The 15,974-nt window shown below is 44.4% G+C and overlaps 1 protein-coding gene across 5 annotated transcripts; it reads left to right on the top strand.

The window, feature by feature from the left end:
• The first annotated feature begins 3,954 nt into the window (after positions 1-3,954).
• Positions 3,955-15,184, top strand: PUS1 (pseudouridine synthase 1). 5 transcript variants are annotated; one of them, XM_077835043.1, is made up of 6 exons: positions 3,955-4,006; positions 6,016-6,379; positions 7,858-7,995; positions 9,016-9,118; positions 9,391-10,088; positions 12,589-15,184. In XM_077835043.1, the coding sequence occupies exons 2-6, from the start codon at positions 6,170-6,172 to the stop codon at positions 12,634-12,636; spliced, it is 1,197 nt and encodes a 398-aa protein (XP_077691169.1). In that variant the 5' UTR covers positions 3,955-4,006; positions 6,016-6,169; the 3' UTR covers positions 12,637-15,184. The 5 variants fall into 5 exon arrangements, with proteins under 5 accessions (XP_077691169.1, XP_077691167.1, XP_077691168.1 ...); XM_077835041.1 differs by lacking the exon at positions 3,955-4,006 and adding an exon at positions 4,089-4,181 and having other exon boundaries at positions 6,161-6,379; XM_077835042.1 differs by lacking the exon at positions 3,955-4,006 and adding an exon at positions 4,093-4,181.
• The last annotated feature ends 790 nt before the right edge of the window (positions 15,185-15,974 follow it).

The following is a 15,974-nucleotide window of genomic DNA, read 5'->3' as shown; positions in this document are numbered from 1 at the left end:
ATCCCCACATTGCCTCTGAAATAAGTCAGATGTGTTGGTCCTGAAAGGGACATGCTGTATTTCTTTCCCTTATTAGCAGAAACAACAAGTCCATAGTTGATAATCTGGCCTGTTTATAATTGCCAACCATCCCAGTTTCCAACTGAATAAACAGATGTTGCTCCCTGACGCTAATCTGTAGACCCTTCTTACTAATACGGAAAGAAACCAGAGTCCCATTCATGTGGTTCTGCCCTATAAAGCAGTGGTTCTCAACCAGGGGTACACATACCCCTCCGAGCACAGGTGCCAAATTTCCTTGGCGCTGGTGGGTGCTCGCCCCCAGCCCCGCCCCCTCCCCAAATCCCCGGCCCCACCTCTTCCCTAAGCGTGCTGCGTTCCTCCTCCCTCCCACCCTCCAGCACTTGCCGCGCCAATTTTTCCCCGTGGGTGCTCCAGCCCCGAAGCACCCACGGAGTCGGTGCCTATGCCTCCGAGTACATAGAGGTCTTCAAGGGGTGCATCAACTCATCTAGATATTTGCTTAGTTTTACAACCGGCTACATAAAAAGCACTAGCGAAGTCAGTACAAATTAAAATTTCATACAGACAATGACTTGTTTATACTGCTCTGTATACTGTACGCTGAAATGTAAGTACAATATTTATATTCCAATCGATTTATTTTATAATTACATGGTAAAAATGAGAAAGTAAACAATTTTTCAGTAACAGTGTGCTGTGACACTTTTATATTTTTATGTCTGATTTTGTAAGCAAGTAGTTTTTAAGTGATGTGGGGTACACAAGACAAATCAGACTCCTGAAAGGGGTACAGTTGTCTGGAAAGGTTGAGAACCACTGCTATAAAGCACAGAGACTCAGAGCGTGAGAACGTAATTTCCAGATGCACTCTGCTTTTCAGGAGATACATGCTGGTGCCTGATAAGGTGACACCTCATGTTATAATTGTGCAAATCAATACAGATAAAAGTTTGCTGCAGAATACACTGCCAGATAGTTTGTGTAAAGAATGATAAGATAGATGGGGAAAAGAAAATGTTCAGAGTCCCAAGTAGATCAGGGCACTTTTTTTTTGATCCAACCTTTTTTGGGGCAAAAATGCAGATTTGGTGACACCAACACGTATTGAAAATGTGTGTTAATTTTGCCAAATTCTTTCCATCAGAAATAAACCCCCTAAAAATTTTCCCCAAAATTCAAAACGTTTAATTTTGATATTTTTGTAACAAAACTTTTGATTGATTTTGATTCAAAATGACATTTTGTTTAGACGTTTCCTTTAATTTTATTTTGAAAATGTTTTAAAAAATTAAAAATGCTCTAAATCGAAATGAAACATTCTGTTTCAAGTCAAACGAAGCATTTCATTTGACCTGACATGAAATTTTGTTCAATTCACCAAAAGTTTAAAATATTTCAATTTACCGTTCAATCTGAAATGATTTGTGTTTAATTTTTTCAGAAGCGCCAGCAAACCAAAAAATCCATTATTTGCCCAGCGCTATTCCACTGGACAGCGATGAAGTTTGAGCAGCGAGCAATACATTATCAGACTGCTGGTTCTTGGGTGATATATTAAGCTAATACATCATCAGACCCACAGTGCTGTCCTGCTCTGATAATATATTAATGTAACATGTCATTGCAGGGGCAGCCCTCTGATGATGTATTATCAGCTGCTGCAGGACCAGCTGTTGCCTCCCATTCCGCTGAAACATTGTCCATTAGGCAATAATGCAGTAAATTTAGACTTTTGTGTGTGACTTTTCCCAGCTCTGGCATTGATGCTGTCTGTGACTTTGGGTAAATTGCTTTATGTGCCTCTGTTTCACCATCCCTAAAACAAGGATAGTAATCATACTTATTACCTCCCAGCAGGAGTGCTGAAATAATTTGTATTGTGGGGGTGTTGTGAGCCATTGAACCAAACTCTAAACCCTGTATATGATGGAAACCACTTCAAGCTGGGGGTGCAGCAGCACCCCTAGTTCCAGCACCTATGCTTCTCAGAGATACAGTGAAGATTAAAATACTCCTCAGGAAAATCTTGCATGACCAATTCATTCAGGAGAAAAAGTGAGCTCTTGGCTCATACATAAAAACAACAAGGAGTCTGGTGGCACCTTAAAGACTAACCGATTTATTTGGGCATCAGCTTTTGTGGGTAAAACACCACTTCTTCAGATGCATGGAGTGAAAATTACAGACGCAGGCATTTTATAATGACACATGAAGGGAAGGGAGTTACCTCACAAGTGGAGAACCAGTGTTGACAGGGCCAATTGGATCAGGGGGGATGTGGTCCACTCCTGATAAAAGATGAGGAGGTGTCAATTCCAGGAGAGGCAAAGCTGCTTTTGTGATGAGCCAGCCACTCCCAGTCCCTATTCAAGCCCAAATTAATGGTGTTAAATTTGCAAATGAATTAGCAATAAATAGTGTTAAATTTGCAAATGAATTTTAGTTCTGCTGTTTCTCTTTTGAAGTCTGTTTCTGTCCCCATATCTACTCTAGTGACACCATCAGAGGACTCAGCCACACCATCAGAGGCTCATTCACCCGCACGTCTACTAATGTTATATATGCCATCATGCGTGAACAGTGCCCCTTTGCTATGTACATTAGCCAAACCGGACAGTCCCTACCTAAAAGAATAAAGGGACACAAATCGGACATCAGGAACAGTAACATACAAAAGCCAGTAGGAGAACATTTCCATCTTCCTGGACATTCTATAACAGATTTAAAAGTAGCTATAGTTGAACAAAAAAACTTCAGAAACAGACTTCAAAGGGAAGAACTAAAATTCATTTGCAAATTTAACACCATTAATTGGGGCTTGAATAGGGACTGGGAGTGGCTGGCTCATTACAAAAGCAGCTTTGCCTTTCCTGGAATCGTGTGCAGGGGGAGGATGACAGGTGATGCTGAAAGAGACTGGCTGATGGTTGGAGAAGGGGAACTTGGCAACAGAGAGAGCTGGACCAAGTCAAGTGAATGGCCGTTTTGGAGGGTTGAACCAGGGCTACAGGTCGAATGAAGAGGTAAGGAAACATGCGGCCAAGGGGTCAGGTGGAGGCTGAAGTCACTGAGGATGAGTGAGGAGAGAGAGGTGGAAGCTGAGGGGGAGGAGTTGGGTGGACGGTGGATGACAGCCCCACGGAAGGGGAGAGACACGCTGGGCAGGCTCAGAAAAGGGGAGAGCCAGGAGGTGGACGGATGAAATATGACAAGGTTGTGGAGGGCCGAGATCTGTTTAGAAATGGAGGGGGCACTCGGGAGCCAGCAAGAGAAGGGGCTCTTTCAACAGTCCATAGTTGGGGGCTTTTTCTTATATAGGCTCGTATTACCCCCCACCCCCATCCCGCTTTTTTCACGCTTGCTGTCTGGTCACCCTAGGGGCACCAGGGAGAGGGCGTGAGGCTGAGGAGGGTAGCGCAAGACGGGCGGGGGGGACGGGGGGGGGGGGAGATCTGGCTGTGGGGCAGGAGGGAAGGCCAGGGCCGGCGCTGGAGCGAATGCCCCCACAGATGAAGGGGGCGGAGGCGGGGCCTGGATGCCAGGGGACAGGCGGGGCTGAGCCAAGCCTCCTTCGTTACACTGACAGAGCTCGGCGCCCCCCGCCCCAGGCCCGGCCGCCCCCGATGCTGGGGAATCCGGAATCCAGCGGGCTCCTGGCTGCCTGGGACCGGCCCTCAGGGGTCTGCGCAGCGCCAGGGGAGCGCGGATCCGGGCGGGGCTCCGTTCTGCAGGCTGCCCGGCCCCCCTGCGGGGGCTGAGGTGGCTCGCAGGGCGCGGGCAGCCCCCAGCAGCACGCCCTGGCCGGCCCGCCTGGCGCTCGCCCCGCGCTCCTCCTCCAGCTCCTCTCAGCACTGGGGCCGCGCGGCGTGCTGGGAAGGGAAGCGTGTCCCGAGCCGGCGCCCGTAGGGGATCCCGGGCGGGGGGTGGCGGTGACTCTGCCCACGTGGTGCCGGCCGCCGAGCCCCAGCCCTGCGAGAGCCGCGTAAGTGGCCGCGGGCGCTGCCGCTCGTGGCGCCCTTGCTGGGGGCGGGGCCGTTCCCCCGGACTCCCCCGGGGCGGGGGCCATGCCTGGGCGGTGGCGACTTCTCAGGGCGGTGGCCCGGGGCCTCTCGGCGAGATCGGGCGGCGGCGGCGGGGGGCCGAAGAGCGCGCCCGGCGTATGTACCCGTGTGTGGCGGGCGGGCCCTTCGCCTGGCCCCCGGGCTCCTCCGGGGGGGGCGCGGCTGGGCTCGCAGGCTGGAAGATGGGCGCAGGGAGGGGGAAAGTGTCTGATCCTGATGGTGCAGCTTCCTTCCTTTCAGGGCCAGGTCCTCGCGGGGGGCGTCCAGCGCCTCAGCGGGGGGGCGGGTGACCCCCGCCCTGGGCGCCAGATTTCAGGAAAAAGGGGGACGAATTGGAGAACGTCCAGAGGAGCGCAACACAGACGATTAAAGGTCTAGGATACATGCCCTGTGAGGGAAGAGTGAAAAAGCTGGGTTTGGTTAGTGTGGAGAGGAGAAGCTGGGGGGGGAGAGGGTTGGACTAGGTGACCTCCTGAGGTCCCTTCCAACCCTGAGATTCTGTGATAACGGTTTTCAAGTACATAAAGTGCCCGAAGGAGGAGGGTGAAAAATGGTTCTTGTGAGTCTCTGAGGCTAGGATAAGATGCAGTGGGCTTCAATTGCAGCCCGGGCGGTTTAGGTTGCACATTAAGGAAAAAGTTCCTAACTGTCAGTCAGGGTAGTTCAGCACTGGCACAAATTGCCTGGGGAGTTTGCAGCATCTCCTCATTGGAGGTTTGTAAGAACAGGTTAGACAGACACCTGTCAGGAATGGTCAAGTTGGTAGGTAGTCCTGCCTTGAGTGCAGGGGACTGGGTTAGATGACTTCTTGTCAACTAACCACTCCTACACTTCCTTGATTCTGTGTCTCTTATGCACTTCCCTGCCTCACTCTCTCAAGGTGGCCGTTCTCAAGCATTCTGTATTAGATAATATATGCTGTGGCATATGCCATCACTAAGGCTGCGTTTTAGTCATGGGTATTTTTAGTAAAATTTATGGATAAGTCATAGGCAGTAAACAAAAATTCATAGCCCGTGATCTGTCCATGATTTCTACTATATGCCCCAGACTAAATCTTGGGGGGTGGTGGCCTGGGGGTGCCAAGGGTGCTGGGGAGGGGTGGCCCTGGGGATGCCACGGGTGCTGGGGAGCGGCGGTGGTTCGGGGCCCAGGACCCTGCTGGTGCTAAGTGTGTGCATGGTGGGGCCAGCAGGCTCCCTACCTGGCTCCGTGCCTCCCCAGAAGCGGGGACATCCCCCTAGCTCAGCTCCTAGGCGGAGGCATGGCCAAGCAGCTTTGTGTGCTGCCTCCGCCCAGAGCGCTGGCTTCGTAGCTCCCTCTGGCCACCCGGCTGACTGAAACTTCATACGAGAGTGTGGCCTAGTGGAGAGAGACAACAGTGGGGGATCCAGGAGAAAGCTGGGTTCCATTCCTAGCTCTGTCAGTGGCTTGTTGGGTGACCTTGGACAAGTCTCTTCCCGTACATCTTAGTTTCCTGATAAGTAAAATGAGGCTAAAGATGCTTGTAAAGTGCTTTGTGATTGTATGAAAAGCACTATTAAAGAGCTAGGAATTATTGTTAGTTCATTTATAAACAGGGGGAGCACATTGGGCACCTTGCTCAAGGAACAGCTGTGTACCAACAGCTGTGCAACCCTGTTTGGACCAATGTTGGACAAGAAAGGGTGAGAATGTGACCAAATTGCAAAATACTGGCACAGGCTTGGTCTAAGTTAGGTTGACATAGCTACGTTGATCCGGGGTGTGAAAAAAAACGAGCTACTGTAGTTTAGCTGGGGAAGAGGAGTGTAGAGGTGGTGTCCTACGCTGATGGAAAAATCCCTTCCATGGGCGTAGGCTTAATCTATGCAGAGGTAGCTATGCCACTGTAGTTTCAATAGTGTAGACACAGCCAAGTGGAAATTTTCTTAAATTACTTTCCCCACAGTTTCTCCAGCTCACAACCAAAAATACTAAACCGCGGCCCAAGTGCTGGGTGTGATCCATTCGCTGTTTGTTTTTTCCACTGATGGAGATGCCATTTTGTTGTTCCACTACTTGCTGAAGCCTGCTTCCTGCTCTGTCACTTTCAGTGGTTTGCAATGGCTGGGGATATGAGAGCAACCGCTGCCAGTCAGGCAAAAAGATTTAAGAGCAGCAATGAGGAAACAGAAAACCAAGAGGAAAATGGACACCAAGACAAACGGTTCAAGAGAAGCCAAAAGGATGTGGAGGATCAGAATAAAAAATTTCCCAAAAGGAAGATTGTTCTGTTGATGGCATATTCTGGGAAAGGCTACCATGGGATGCAAGTATGTGGTTAGGCAATAAATACTATTCAGCCTCTTGTGTTTGGGGTGCATGTCTGTCTCCATCAATATGTCCAAAGTAGTGCTGTGTCTGAAATGAGGGGAGGGAGGTGGTAACCAAGAAGGACGAGCAGCCGTAGGCTCCAAAAATCCAGGAGGCTGGGACACGCCTCGCTTAACCTCAGATTCAGATGTGTTAGTGTCATTCAGAGAACATAGTTTGTTATGCTAGCAGCCAGTCCGCACCAGCTTTCCCACCAGTGCAGATCCTGGTAGAACTGTACCAGAGCTGTAGCAATGAAGGGAGATTTTTCAGAAAAACCTTGCTGTAGATAAGCCTGCTGTGTGCACTGAAAGCACCATGCTGCGGCTCCACCAGTTCAATTAATGACCCTAGTGCTATCTTATAACGTCCCTGCTACCTTTCCATTGAGCTCTCTGGTTGAGGCTCTGCAGTTGTGGCTGTTTCACTGGCTCTTGGATTTTCCCCGCCCTGCTCATTTCACTTCTAAAATGTGTTTGGCCACTGTCGGAAGACAGGATACAAGCATCTGTGGGCTGGATGGACCTTTGGTCTGACCCAGTATGGCCATTTGTATGTTCTTATGTTTAGATGTGTACAAGCAAAAATGGTAATAAGCATTACATTCCGGAATGTGTCCTGTAGTGTAGATGGGTATTCAGTGTACCATTGAAACACGGCACATGGCCCCAAAACATGCAGATTACATTTCTGCCTCTTTCTGTTGCATTTTTTGAACCTGTCTATACTGGGGATACTTGCCCTAATACAGCCCCATGGTTTTGATGTGCTGCACTGGAGTGGCTTACTTCAGTTTGGAAACAGGCTAAACTGCCCTGCTGCAGCTAAATTACATAGCGGGGGTGGGTTTGTGTTGGTGTAGCAGCAGTATAACAAAACTGCTACAAAATGTCTCCAGGATAGACAAGCCCACAGATACATGGCTGCTCTCTTAACCCCGCTGTGCAGAAAGTGACTTTTCTAATGCAATAGTAGCAGCAAAGTTGTGAACCCTTAGATTTATACAATCGAAGCATGTATAAATCTAATTTATGAATATGGTGACTCAATTCCAGTGTGCTGGCTTTGGAGTGACGCTGGCTGTACTGGAATAACATCTCCTTTGGTCTTGTGTTGCAGACCCACAGATGGGTCATTTGTAATCTCCATATAAATCCAGTTACTCATGGTTTGGGCAGAGGTTGAGGAATCATCTGAAATCACTTCTATTTGTTACCAGCTACAATAGTAAAAGAAATACTGAAAATGTATCTGTCTCATTCATAACTCCAGGTAAAATATAATTGGTAGGGTTTGCTAGAGAGGGGCAGTGCTGTTTGTTTTGTGAAGAGATAATTTTGAAAATTGATTGGGACTCTAGTGGTTATTGGGTTCTGGGTAACGATGGGTCTTCAAAGAAAGTATTAATTATAGTTTTCTTCCTCTATTTTATCTTCAGCGAAACGTGGGGTCCTCGCAGTTCAAGACGATCGAGGATGATTTAGTATCTGCCCTCATTCGGTCAGGGTGCATTCCAGAAAACCACGGTGAAGATATGAAAAAAATGTCCTTTCAGAGGTGTGCGCGAACAGACAAGGTGTTGAAGCTCTTTCTTTCATGCTCTAACAGAAGCTAGTAGCACTGAGATTGTTGTGACTGTCTCTGGTCATGTGCATTTTGGATCACAGATGAGAAATAGGTTTCAGAGTAGCAGCCATGTTAGTCCGCAAAAAGAAAAGGAGTACTTGTGGCACCTTAGAGACTAAAACATGTATTTGAGCATAAGCTTTCGTGAGCTACAGCTCACTTCATCGGATGCATACTGTGGAAAGTATGCATCCAATGAAGTGAGCTGTAGCTCACGAAAGCTTATGCTCAGATAAATTGGTTAGTCTCTAAGGTGCCACAAGTACTCCTTTTCTTTTTACTTTAACTGTGTTCATCTATTTGTTACTTCTTCCTCCCAACCCACTCCTGCCCTGTTTGTTCCATCCTGTTTGATATATTAGGAATTTTTTGGGTTGGGGACTGTTTTTGTTCTTTGACTATGTGGTGTCTAGCACAAAGGGGGCCCTAATTCTTAACTGAGATTCATAGATGCTACCATGATCTACAGACTTGCATACAGCATGTGTTTGGTTTTGTATGACTCAAATACAGTGAAATACCACAGCAGAGAGTGATAGTATAATATATTTTCAACCTTATCCCTTTCTCCACACTAACCAAACTACACTGCTAGCCCATGAGTGGACAGATGATTTTGTGGCTGAAGCACACAGTTGGGAGATCTGGGTTCTGTTCATGGCTTTGCTACAGTAGGCTTCTATGTGGTTCAGGGAAAATCCTTTAAACTCTTTGTTATCGCAGTTTTACAAGTGTGGGAAAAATACCATGCATCTTTAGGTTTGCAGTGGTGCTGAATTTACTTGTGTGTCTTTCTGTGTGATTTTGACTTTATGGTTCTTCACTTCAGTTTGCAATGACCAATAACAGCAAAAAAAAAAAATGAACTGAGAATGTAAACAGACTATCCATTTTAAATTTTTGTTCTCATACAGATCTTTCACTGTGGCACAACTACCAATGTGTGTTCTCGTTGTTTTTGTTTTCATAGGGTGTGTCTGCCGCTGGACAGATTGTGTCACTGAAGATCTGGCTGATAGATGACGTTTTAGAAAAGATCAATAACTGTCTTCCTTCTCATATCAGAATTCTGGGTAAGAATAATGAAAAAGTGGGTATCCCAGCAGTCTGTACAAACACTGATTTTAGTTTAAAGAGGAATTCTTTATCATGGAGCTTTTTGCTATATCATTCAGATTTTTTCCCCCTCAAATATTTCAGTGTGAAAAGGATTTTTTTGTTCTACCCCTGCCCCCCCCCACACCTTCTATTTTATATAGTTTCTTCTTGGTGGGCGGGGATTGTAATGTGGCTGAAATTGGCTGATTCAAAAGTTTTGTTAACAAAATGTCATTTTTAAAATGAGGACTGAAAAGAGTCACCGGGGGATTCAGCTCCAAGAACAAGTGTGATGCCAGAACCTACTTCTACATGCTACCAACGTTTGCCTTTGCTCATAAAGACCGTGATATCCAAGACAAAACTTACCGTCTGAACAAAGAGACTCTTGAGAAAGTCAACAAGCTTCTTGCTTGCTACAAAGGGACCCATAACTTCCACAACTTCACTTCTCAGAAGGGACCCAAAGACCCCAGTGCCAAACGGTACATCATGGAGATATATTGCGAAGAGCCCTTTGTGAGGGAGTGCATGGAATTTGCAGTGATAAAGGTGAAAGGACAGAGTTTTATGATGCACCAAATAAGGAAGATGATTGGTTTGGTGATAGCTGTAGTGAAAGGCTATGCACCGGAGTCCATCATGGAGCGCAGCTGGGGAGAGGAAAAGGTGGATGTCCCCAAAGCTCCAGGGCTTGGGCTGGTCTTGGAAAAGGTACACTTTGAAAAGTACAATAGACGCTTTGGAAATGATGGTTTACATGAGCCACTGGAATGGACGGAGGAGGAGGAGAAGATCGCTGTTTTCAAAGAGCAACATATCTATCCCACTATTATCAACACTGAAAGGGAGGAGCAATCCATGGTGAACTGGCTGAGCACGCTCTCCATCCATGACTTCAATGCCACTTCTTCAGGGGTACAAGTCAATGACAGAAACTCAAAGGTAATGATTGAAACTATTATCTTTTTAGAGGGATACTGTCAATTTAAAAAAAAAAAAAATTGCTTTTCTTCCTGAACACTTTTACCTGCTGTCACTACACCACCTAACATAACTATCACTTAAAGAGACTAGTCTAAAATAATCATATCCAGATGTCGAGAAATACATATATATATGACAGCATTTTGCGGATAGTCCCTTTCACTGTTTTTTGTTAGTTTTGCACATGGCAAGTGGAAAAAGGAAAAAATATATTAAAGCGCAGGAAGATGTGATTGCTAAACCATATAAATCTGGGTTGGGAGCCAGGGGCAGATGTTGCTATCTGTAACTAACTTGAATTCAAGAGAGACTAAATTTCAAATTGGTAGGGTCCCTTTAAATACCAATTTGCACAGAGAACTCTCTTATCCTTTATCTAATTTTCTGTTTTGTTTAATGGTCTGTTCACTTGCAAAGAATCTTAAACTCAGAGGAAAGTAAGTTTAATTACTCTGCACCCAATCCTGCAAACCCACCAGTAGCCAAAACTCCCACTGAGCTTAATAGGAAGTTGTAAGATGAAACTTTTAGTGCATGGAACTGCTATTGATTTGAATAGGTATAACGAGGAGATATAGGATATAGTATTAAGAAAGGGAATTTGTAGACTGAAATTCAGATCTTCCTGAGAGATATGTTGGGCTGGGGAATAGTCTCCCAAGGGAGTCGTGGAAACATTGTTTGCTTGGGACCTGTTAAAACTAAGCTGGAGACAGTACTAGAAAAACAACTCAATGGAATCCTAATTTATTTTTTTAATGAATGTCTTGCAGCACACCTGAAAACTTGGAGTGGTGATTGAATAATCTTTAGTTAGCAGGAGTTCTTTAAATTAGGGTCTCGCTGTGTTGGGAACGATCCTGCACTGACAAGGGTCAGACTAGGTCTCTTCCACCGCTAACATTTGATGATTTGTTTTGGCATGAAACAAAATTCTAATATTGAAATTAAAATCCACAGCCTGGATGAACTGCATGAATAAGGACAACTAGAGACTTGTCAGGGTTATTTTTGTACTTCTGGTAATTGTTTTGCTGCGGTGGTGCTGATGTAGATACACTGCATGGAAACACTGTTGTCACTTGATGTAAAATGCTTATACCACATGCCACCTTAATTTGGTTTAATGTGACTCAGAAAGGTACAAAGAATTCTCTCCTGCCTCCAGTGCTGTTTGATGATGATATAATAAAGGCTCACTGATGACATGTTAAAGAAGCACTGAGCTGCTGGGCTAGCAGAAGCCATTTGTGCTTGTTACCAATAAACTCAAACAAATACATCAGATTTGCAGTTGTCACGGGCTGGCTGGGAACAGATAAATAAGGAGTTTTGTGACAGATTCCATAATAAAAGTTTTTTAGCCTATTTACACTGCAGCATGTTGTGCTGATGGTTTTGTAGTTGGATACATTTACAGTCTTTTTATTTTATAATAGAAAAGGCCATTTCCTTTTCAAAGCTACATACAGCTGTTTGCATTTGGTTTTAAATCAACAGTTGGAAATCCATCACCCTAAGCCATACCGTGATCATTGCTGACAGTGCTTTTCTTTATTATAACTGCACTCTGAATATTTGTGCTAAGAAAACACTGCAGAACCCTTGACTTTATTCAGTCACATTGGCTCGTTCTTTCAAGGGACAATGTCAGTGTAGAATTCAAACTTTAAACCAGTTTCCTTATATGTGTTACTAATAGCCCCTTAGATTGTTACTGTACAACTGAACACATTTTTAAAAAAGGAACTTACTTTTCAGCACTTGTACACAGGGCCCTATTTCTATGACAATTTGGACCTAAATTTTGCAGTGAGGTCCATAGATTCTGGAGTGCTCTGGGGAAATTCTCAGTTTTGTGACGGCTTCAAGAAATGTGGAGGTTTTCGTTGACTTAAATATGAAAAGGAAGAATACACTAGGTACAGGAGCCCTGTGTCGTTCATTGTGTTTTTAAATTAAGTTTTATATGCTCTCCCTGTGTTTTCAGTATGCTGCAGATTGTCATCATTCAGTTTCACACTTAACTGAACAGAGTCCTTCAGCAATTGCTTAGAATTCAGTAAACAATTCTATTAATGTGGTATGAGAGAATAAAATCCTGCTTCTCATCTTAAGATGTATTGGCTCTGCTGTGCTAACAATAATGACAGAATTGTTATTCCTATTAGGCATCTAAATTGACCTGACAGCATCCCTGTAAGTTATTGCTTCCGTGGAGCTATATGGAACTGGATTCTTCCATTTCACTATCTGCCATAAGAAGTAAAAGACAATATTTCTCCCCCCCCCGACTCCCTATAATTTCAAATGCAGTAACTAGAGGTGGGTCCAAGTCATGAAGTTTGGATCCAGATTCACCTTTCCCTAGACTTTGGAGCAGTTTCGATCCAGTCTTTTGATTTGGGTCTATAATAAGCTGATGACAAAACCATTTTTTTTTCATTCTACTTTGCAGAGCAACGATCTTGAAGGCAGTGATGGTTGTGACGATGACTCTGACTGAGTCAGTAAATAGCAGGAGCTGGGATCTTTGCTGCTTGTGATTCAGTTTGGGTAGAACTAAGTGGCCTTTCTAAATCCAGCAATCCAGTAAAGCAGAGGTTTTCTTGCATGCTGAAAATGAGTTGTCACAGACGACCAAAAGGAACTGGGGGGGGAGAATAATGCAGCAGTGACCCTGAAAGTGACTGTGTACACCACTAACTGATGCATTGGAACGTGGAATACTTGAAAACTAAAGTAACAAAAAATGTACTTTATAAAGGAATCTTATTGTGCAGGAATTATGTAATTTGAATTATGTTTTTATTACAGTAAAAGTGCTTATATGAAACATACAGTTATTTAAACATATGTAATCTCTACATAAGGCAAGTGCAAAACATTTTAAAATAGATTTTTTTCTTTTTCTTTTATAAATTGAAGACCTCTATGTACTATTTTAAAAATCTCTTTAGTTTACAGAATTTCTTCATCTGTAGCTGGAGTGATTTCCAAAATTTGAGAGAGAGACTTTTTTCTTTTTTTGCATACTGTCCATGACTCTCACATGCAATTTGTGTGGGATCAGAAATCTATTGTTATACCGGTAGCCCTGGATTCTCTGGCTAGAGAGAGACTTAACTTTCTTTGCCATCTCTAAGCTTAAGAAACTGTCCCTTTCATGAATGAGATCTGCTTTTGGAAAGCGGGCTGGTATGTGTGTATGAGGGGATACGTTGATCCTTTTATTTTAAAGATGTTATTAACAACAGATGGTTCCAATGTGTTCTTGTACGTGGACAATCCCAGAACATAGATGTATAGCTGCCTATGTATGCAGAGTATCTCCAGCCCAAGTAATTGTTTCACAAACCCTTTAATTAAGATTTGTTAAACCACTTTGAACATGTAGTGTACTGTTATCACAAACGCAAACTACGAAACCTTAGAAGGGGTTCAGTACTGCCTGTGGTAGATTGCCAGGTATATTGCTGGTGGTTTGGCATCCCGCTCTACTTGCTAGGTAGCTCTTAGTTACATTTTGGCCTAAATGTGTAAAATGTAAGGTTCAAATTTTCAGTAGGCTTCAACCTAGCACGCAGAAACGTTGCATGGACAAATCCTCATTATTCATCTGCCCATTCAGATGGGGGGGTTGTGTGCAATAATGTGGGAATTTTATGTGCTGTCAAGTAGGTGTGCACACCTACACACATGGTTTCAGAGGTTGTGGCTGAAAATTTGGAAGAAGAAGAGGAGAATAAGCCCCTAACCTTGAAAGAGTTTAGAGGGGAGAGTATGCAACACTGCTTAAGAGACAGCTGCTTTTAACCAAGGCCTGACGGCCATTGTTCCTCCATGAGTTACATTTTAGTCTTCTGTGTTTTGGGCATATGAAGCTGCTGCGGATTTTTTTGGTCAGACTTTGGGCTTAATTCACCATCTGTGGGACCAACTTCCTTTGGGGGTGGGAGAGAGAAGTAGCAGTGGTGCAAGCCTCCCACAACCCTCATACTTAATGGGGGCCCTGGAGCCAGCTGGTGCCTTAGGAATGGGATGCCTAAAGGCATCTCTACATTATCGGGACTGTATGGCATAGGTACAGTACCATAGCTATGGTAGCATAACCCACAGGGTAGATATAGCAACAGAGGGATTTTTCTATCACTGTAGGGATGCTGTAGGTAGGTTGACGGAAGCATGCTTCTGTCAGTCTAGCTGCATCTACACCAGGAGTTAGGTCAACATAGCTACAGCACTCGGGGTGTAGCTTTTTCACACCCCGATCACCATAGCTATGTCAGCCTGCATTTGAAGCAGAGACCAGGCCTAGGAAACATGCTGATTGAGCCCTTTCCAGCTAAACTTCACCAGGTGGGCTTCAAAAGAGGCTCAGAGCTGTGTAAATTAAAGCTCCCTTCCTGAGCGGGTCCTGGGGGAGGGCAGTGGCATTGGTGGCAATGGATGTAAATTCCTACTGGCACAACATTTCTTGTGGGTTTGACACACAAACGATAGCACCTGTGGATGTGAATTAAGCCTATGGTCTCCACTGAATGTAATACTGTTCTCTTTTTGAAGGGCTGTCTCCTCTGTTTAGTTCTGTGCAATGTATTAAATGGTTTCTGTCTTAAGGCCTCTGGACTTACGATTCCTTGTGGACTCCACTTCTGCCAGAGTAGTTTGTCCTTTTACCTTATTAATAAGTTGCTGCCAATATTATGCTCTTGTGTTTTAATTAGGAGTTTTATTTTTATCCGCAGAAGGTCTTGATCCATATTTTGTCTTGTAGGTAAAAGCAGGAATGTGAGGGGTATGTCTCAGTGTGCCTTCAGGAGATGCTCTCTTCCCCTAGATATTCTTTTACATCCCTCAATATTTTGTATAACTTGTATCATCTTTATCATCTCTTCCTTTTTTTTTTTTTTAAATCAACCTCAATCTGTGAGCAAAGTTTGGGTCATTCTTAATAAAATAACCATGGGAATATTGTCAACTCAATGGGAACTTTCATTTGTAACCTTTAGAGGAAACTGCCCTGATCATTAAAATTGAAATTTTTTACTTTATTTGCTCTCTGTGTGTTGTTTACTTTGTGCCCCTTACCTTGGAGAGGCTGCTGTCCGTTCCAGTTCTGAGTTCTCATTCGCTGGCATAATACTACAATGTCTGGGTTGCAGATTCCACACAGGAATGTTTGATTTGAAAGCAAATAAACCCATTGTTTGTTCATTGGGATACTTCTTCAAATTTAATGTAAAGATTCCTGGAGATAGACGTGGGCTTTTATAAAATCTGCTTTTAGCACTTGCTTACACTAGAAGGTTTTCTGTTGCTTTAACTGTGGTAGTACAATTAAAGTAGCAAGCTTCCCCTGCCTGCAGTGTGGGTGTGGTTGTTTATGCCAGTATCTTAAGCGATGTCTAAACTACAGAGTCTATGCCAGCATACCCCCCTATTTAAGGTGCAGTTTTTTCACCAACATACTAAAAACAATGGTAGGTAGCTAAATTGCCAAAGCACTCTTTTGTCAGCATAGTTCCACCGACAGTGGACGTTCTGCAGGCATAGCTATGTTGCCCAGAGCTTTGTGAATTTTTCTCACCCCTAGCAGACATAACTATGCTGCCAGAAGTTTGTAGTGTAGACCAAGTCATATTGTGGTTCGTGAAGTGAAATAGAATCATAAGACTGGAAGGGACCTTGAGAGGTCATCTAGTTCAGTCCCCTGCACTCATGGCACAGGCAGGACTAAGTATTATCTAGACCGTAAGTGATGAGTGAGCTGTAGCTCACGAAAGCTCATGCTCAAATAAATTGGTTAGTCTCTAAGGTGCCACAAGGACTCCTTTTCTTTTT

Source organism: Eretmochelys imbricata, chromosome 15 (assembly GCF_965152235.1).
Source record: "Eretmochelys imbricata isolate rEreImb1 chromosome 15, rEreImb1.hap1, whole genome shotgun sequence".
NCBI classification, from domain to species: Eukaryota; Metazoa; Chordata; order Testudines; family Cheloniidae; genus Eretmochelys; species Eretmochelys imbricata.
Note: the sequence above shows the minus strand (reverse complement) of the source record. Positions and strands in the feature narration are given on the sequence as shown.

Excerpts from the sequence above, each read along its gene's own strand:
- PUS1 (XM_077835040.1), top strand. The coding sequence starts at position 4,302 with ATGGTGCAGCTTCCTTCCTTTCAGGGCCAGGTCCTCGCGGGGGGCGTC. Across the intron at positions 4,458-6,160 it reads CGCAACACAGACGATTAAAG|TGGTTTGCAATGGCTGGGGA; the intron begins GTCTAGGATACA and ends TGTCACTTTCAG. Across the intron at positions 6,380-7,857 it reads AAGGCTACCATGGGATGCAA|CGAAACGTGGGGTCCTCGCA; the intron begins GTATGTGGTTAG and ends TTTTATCTTCAG.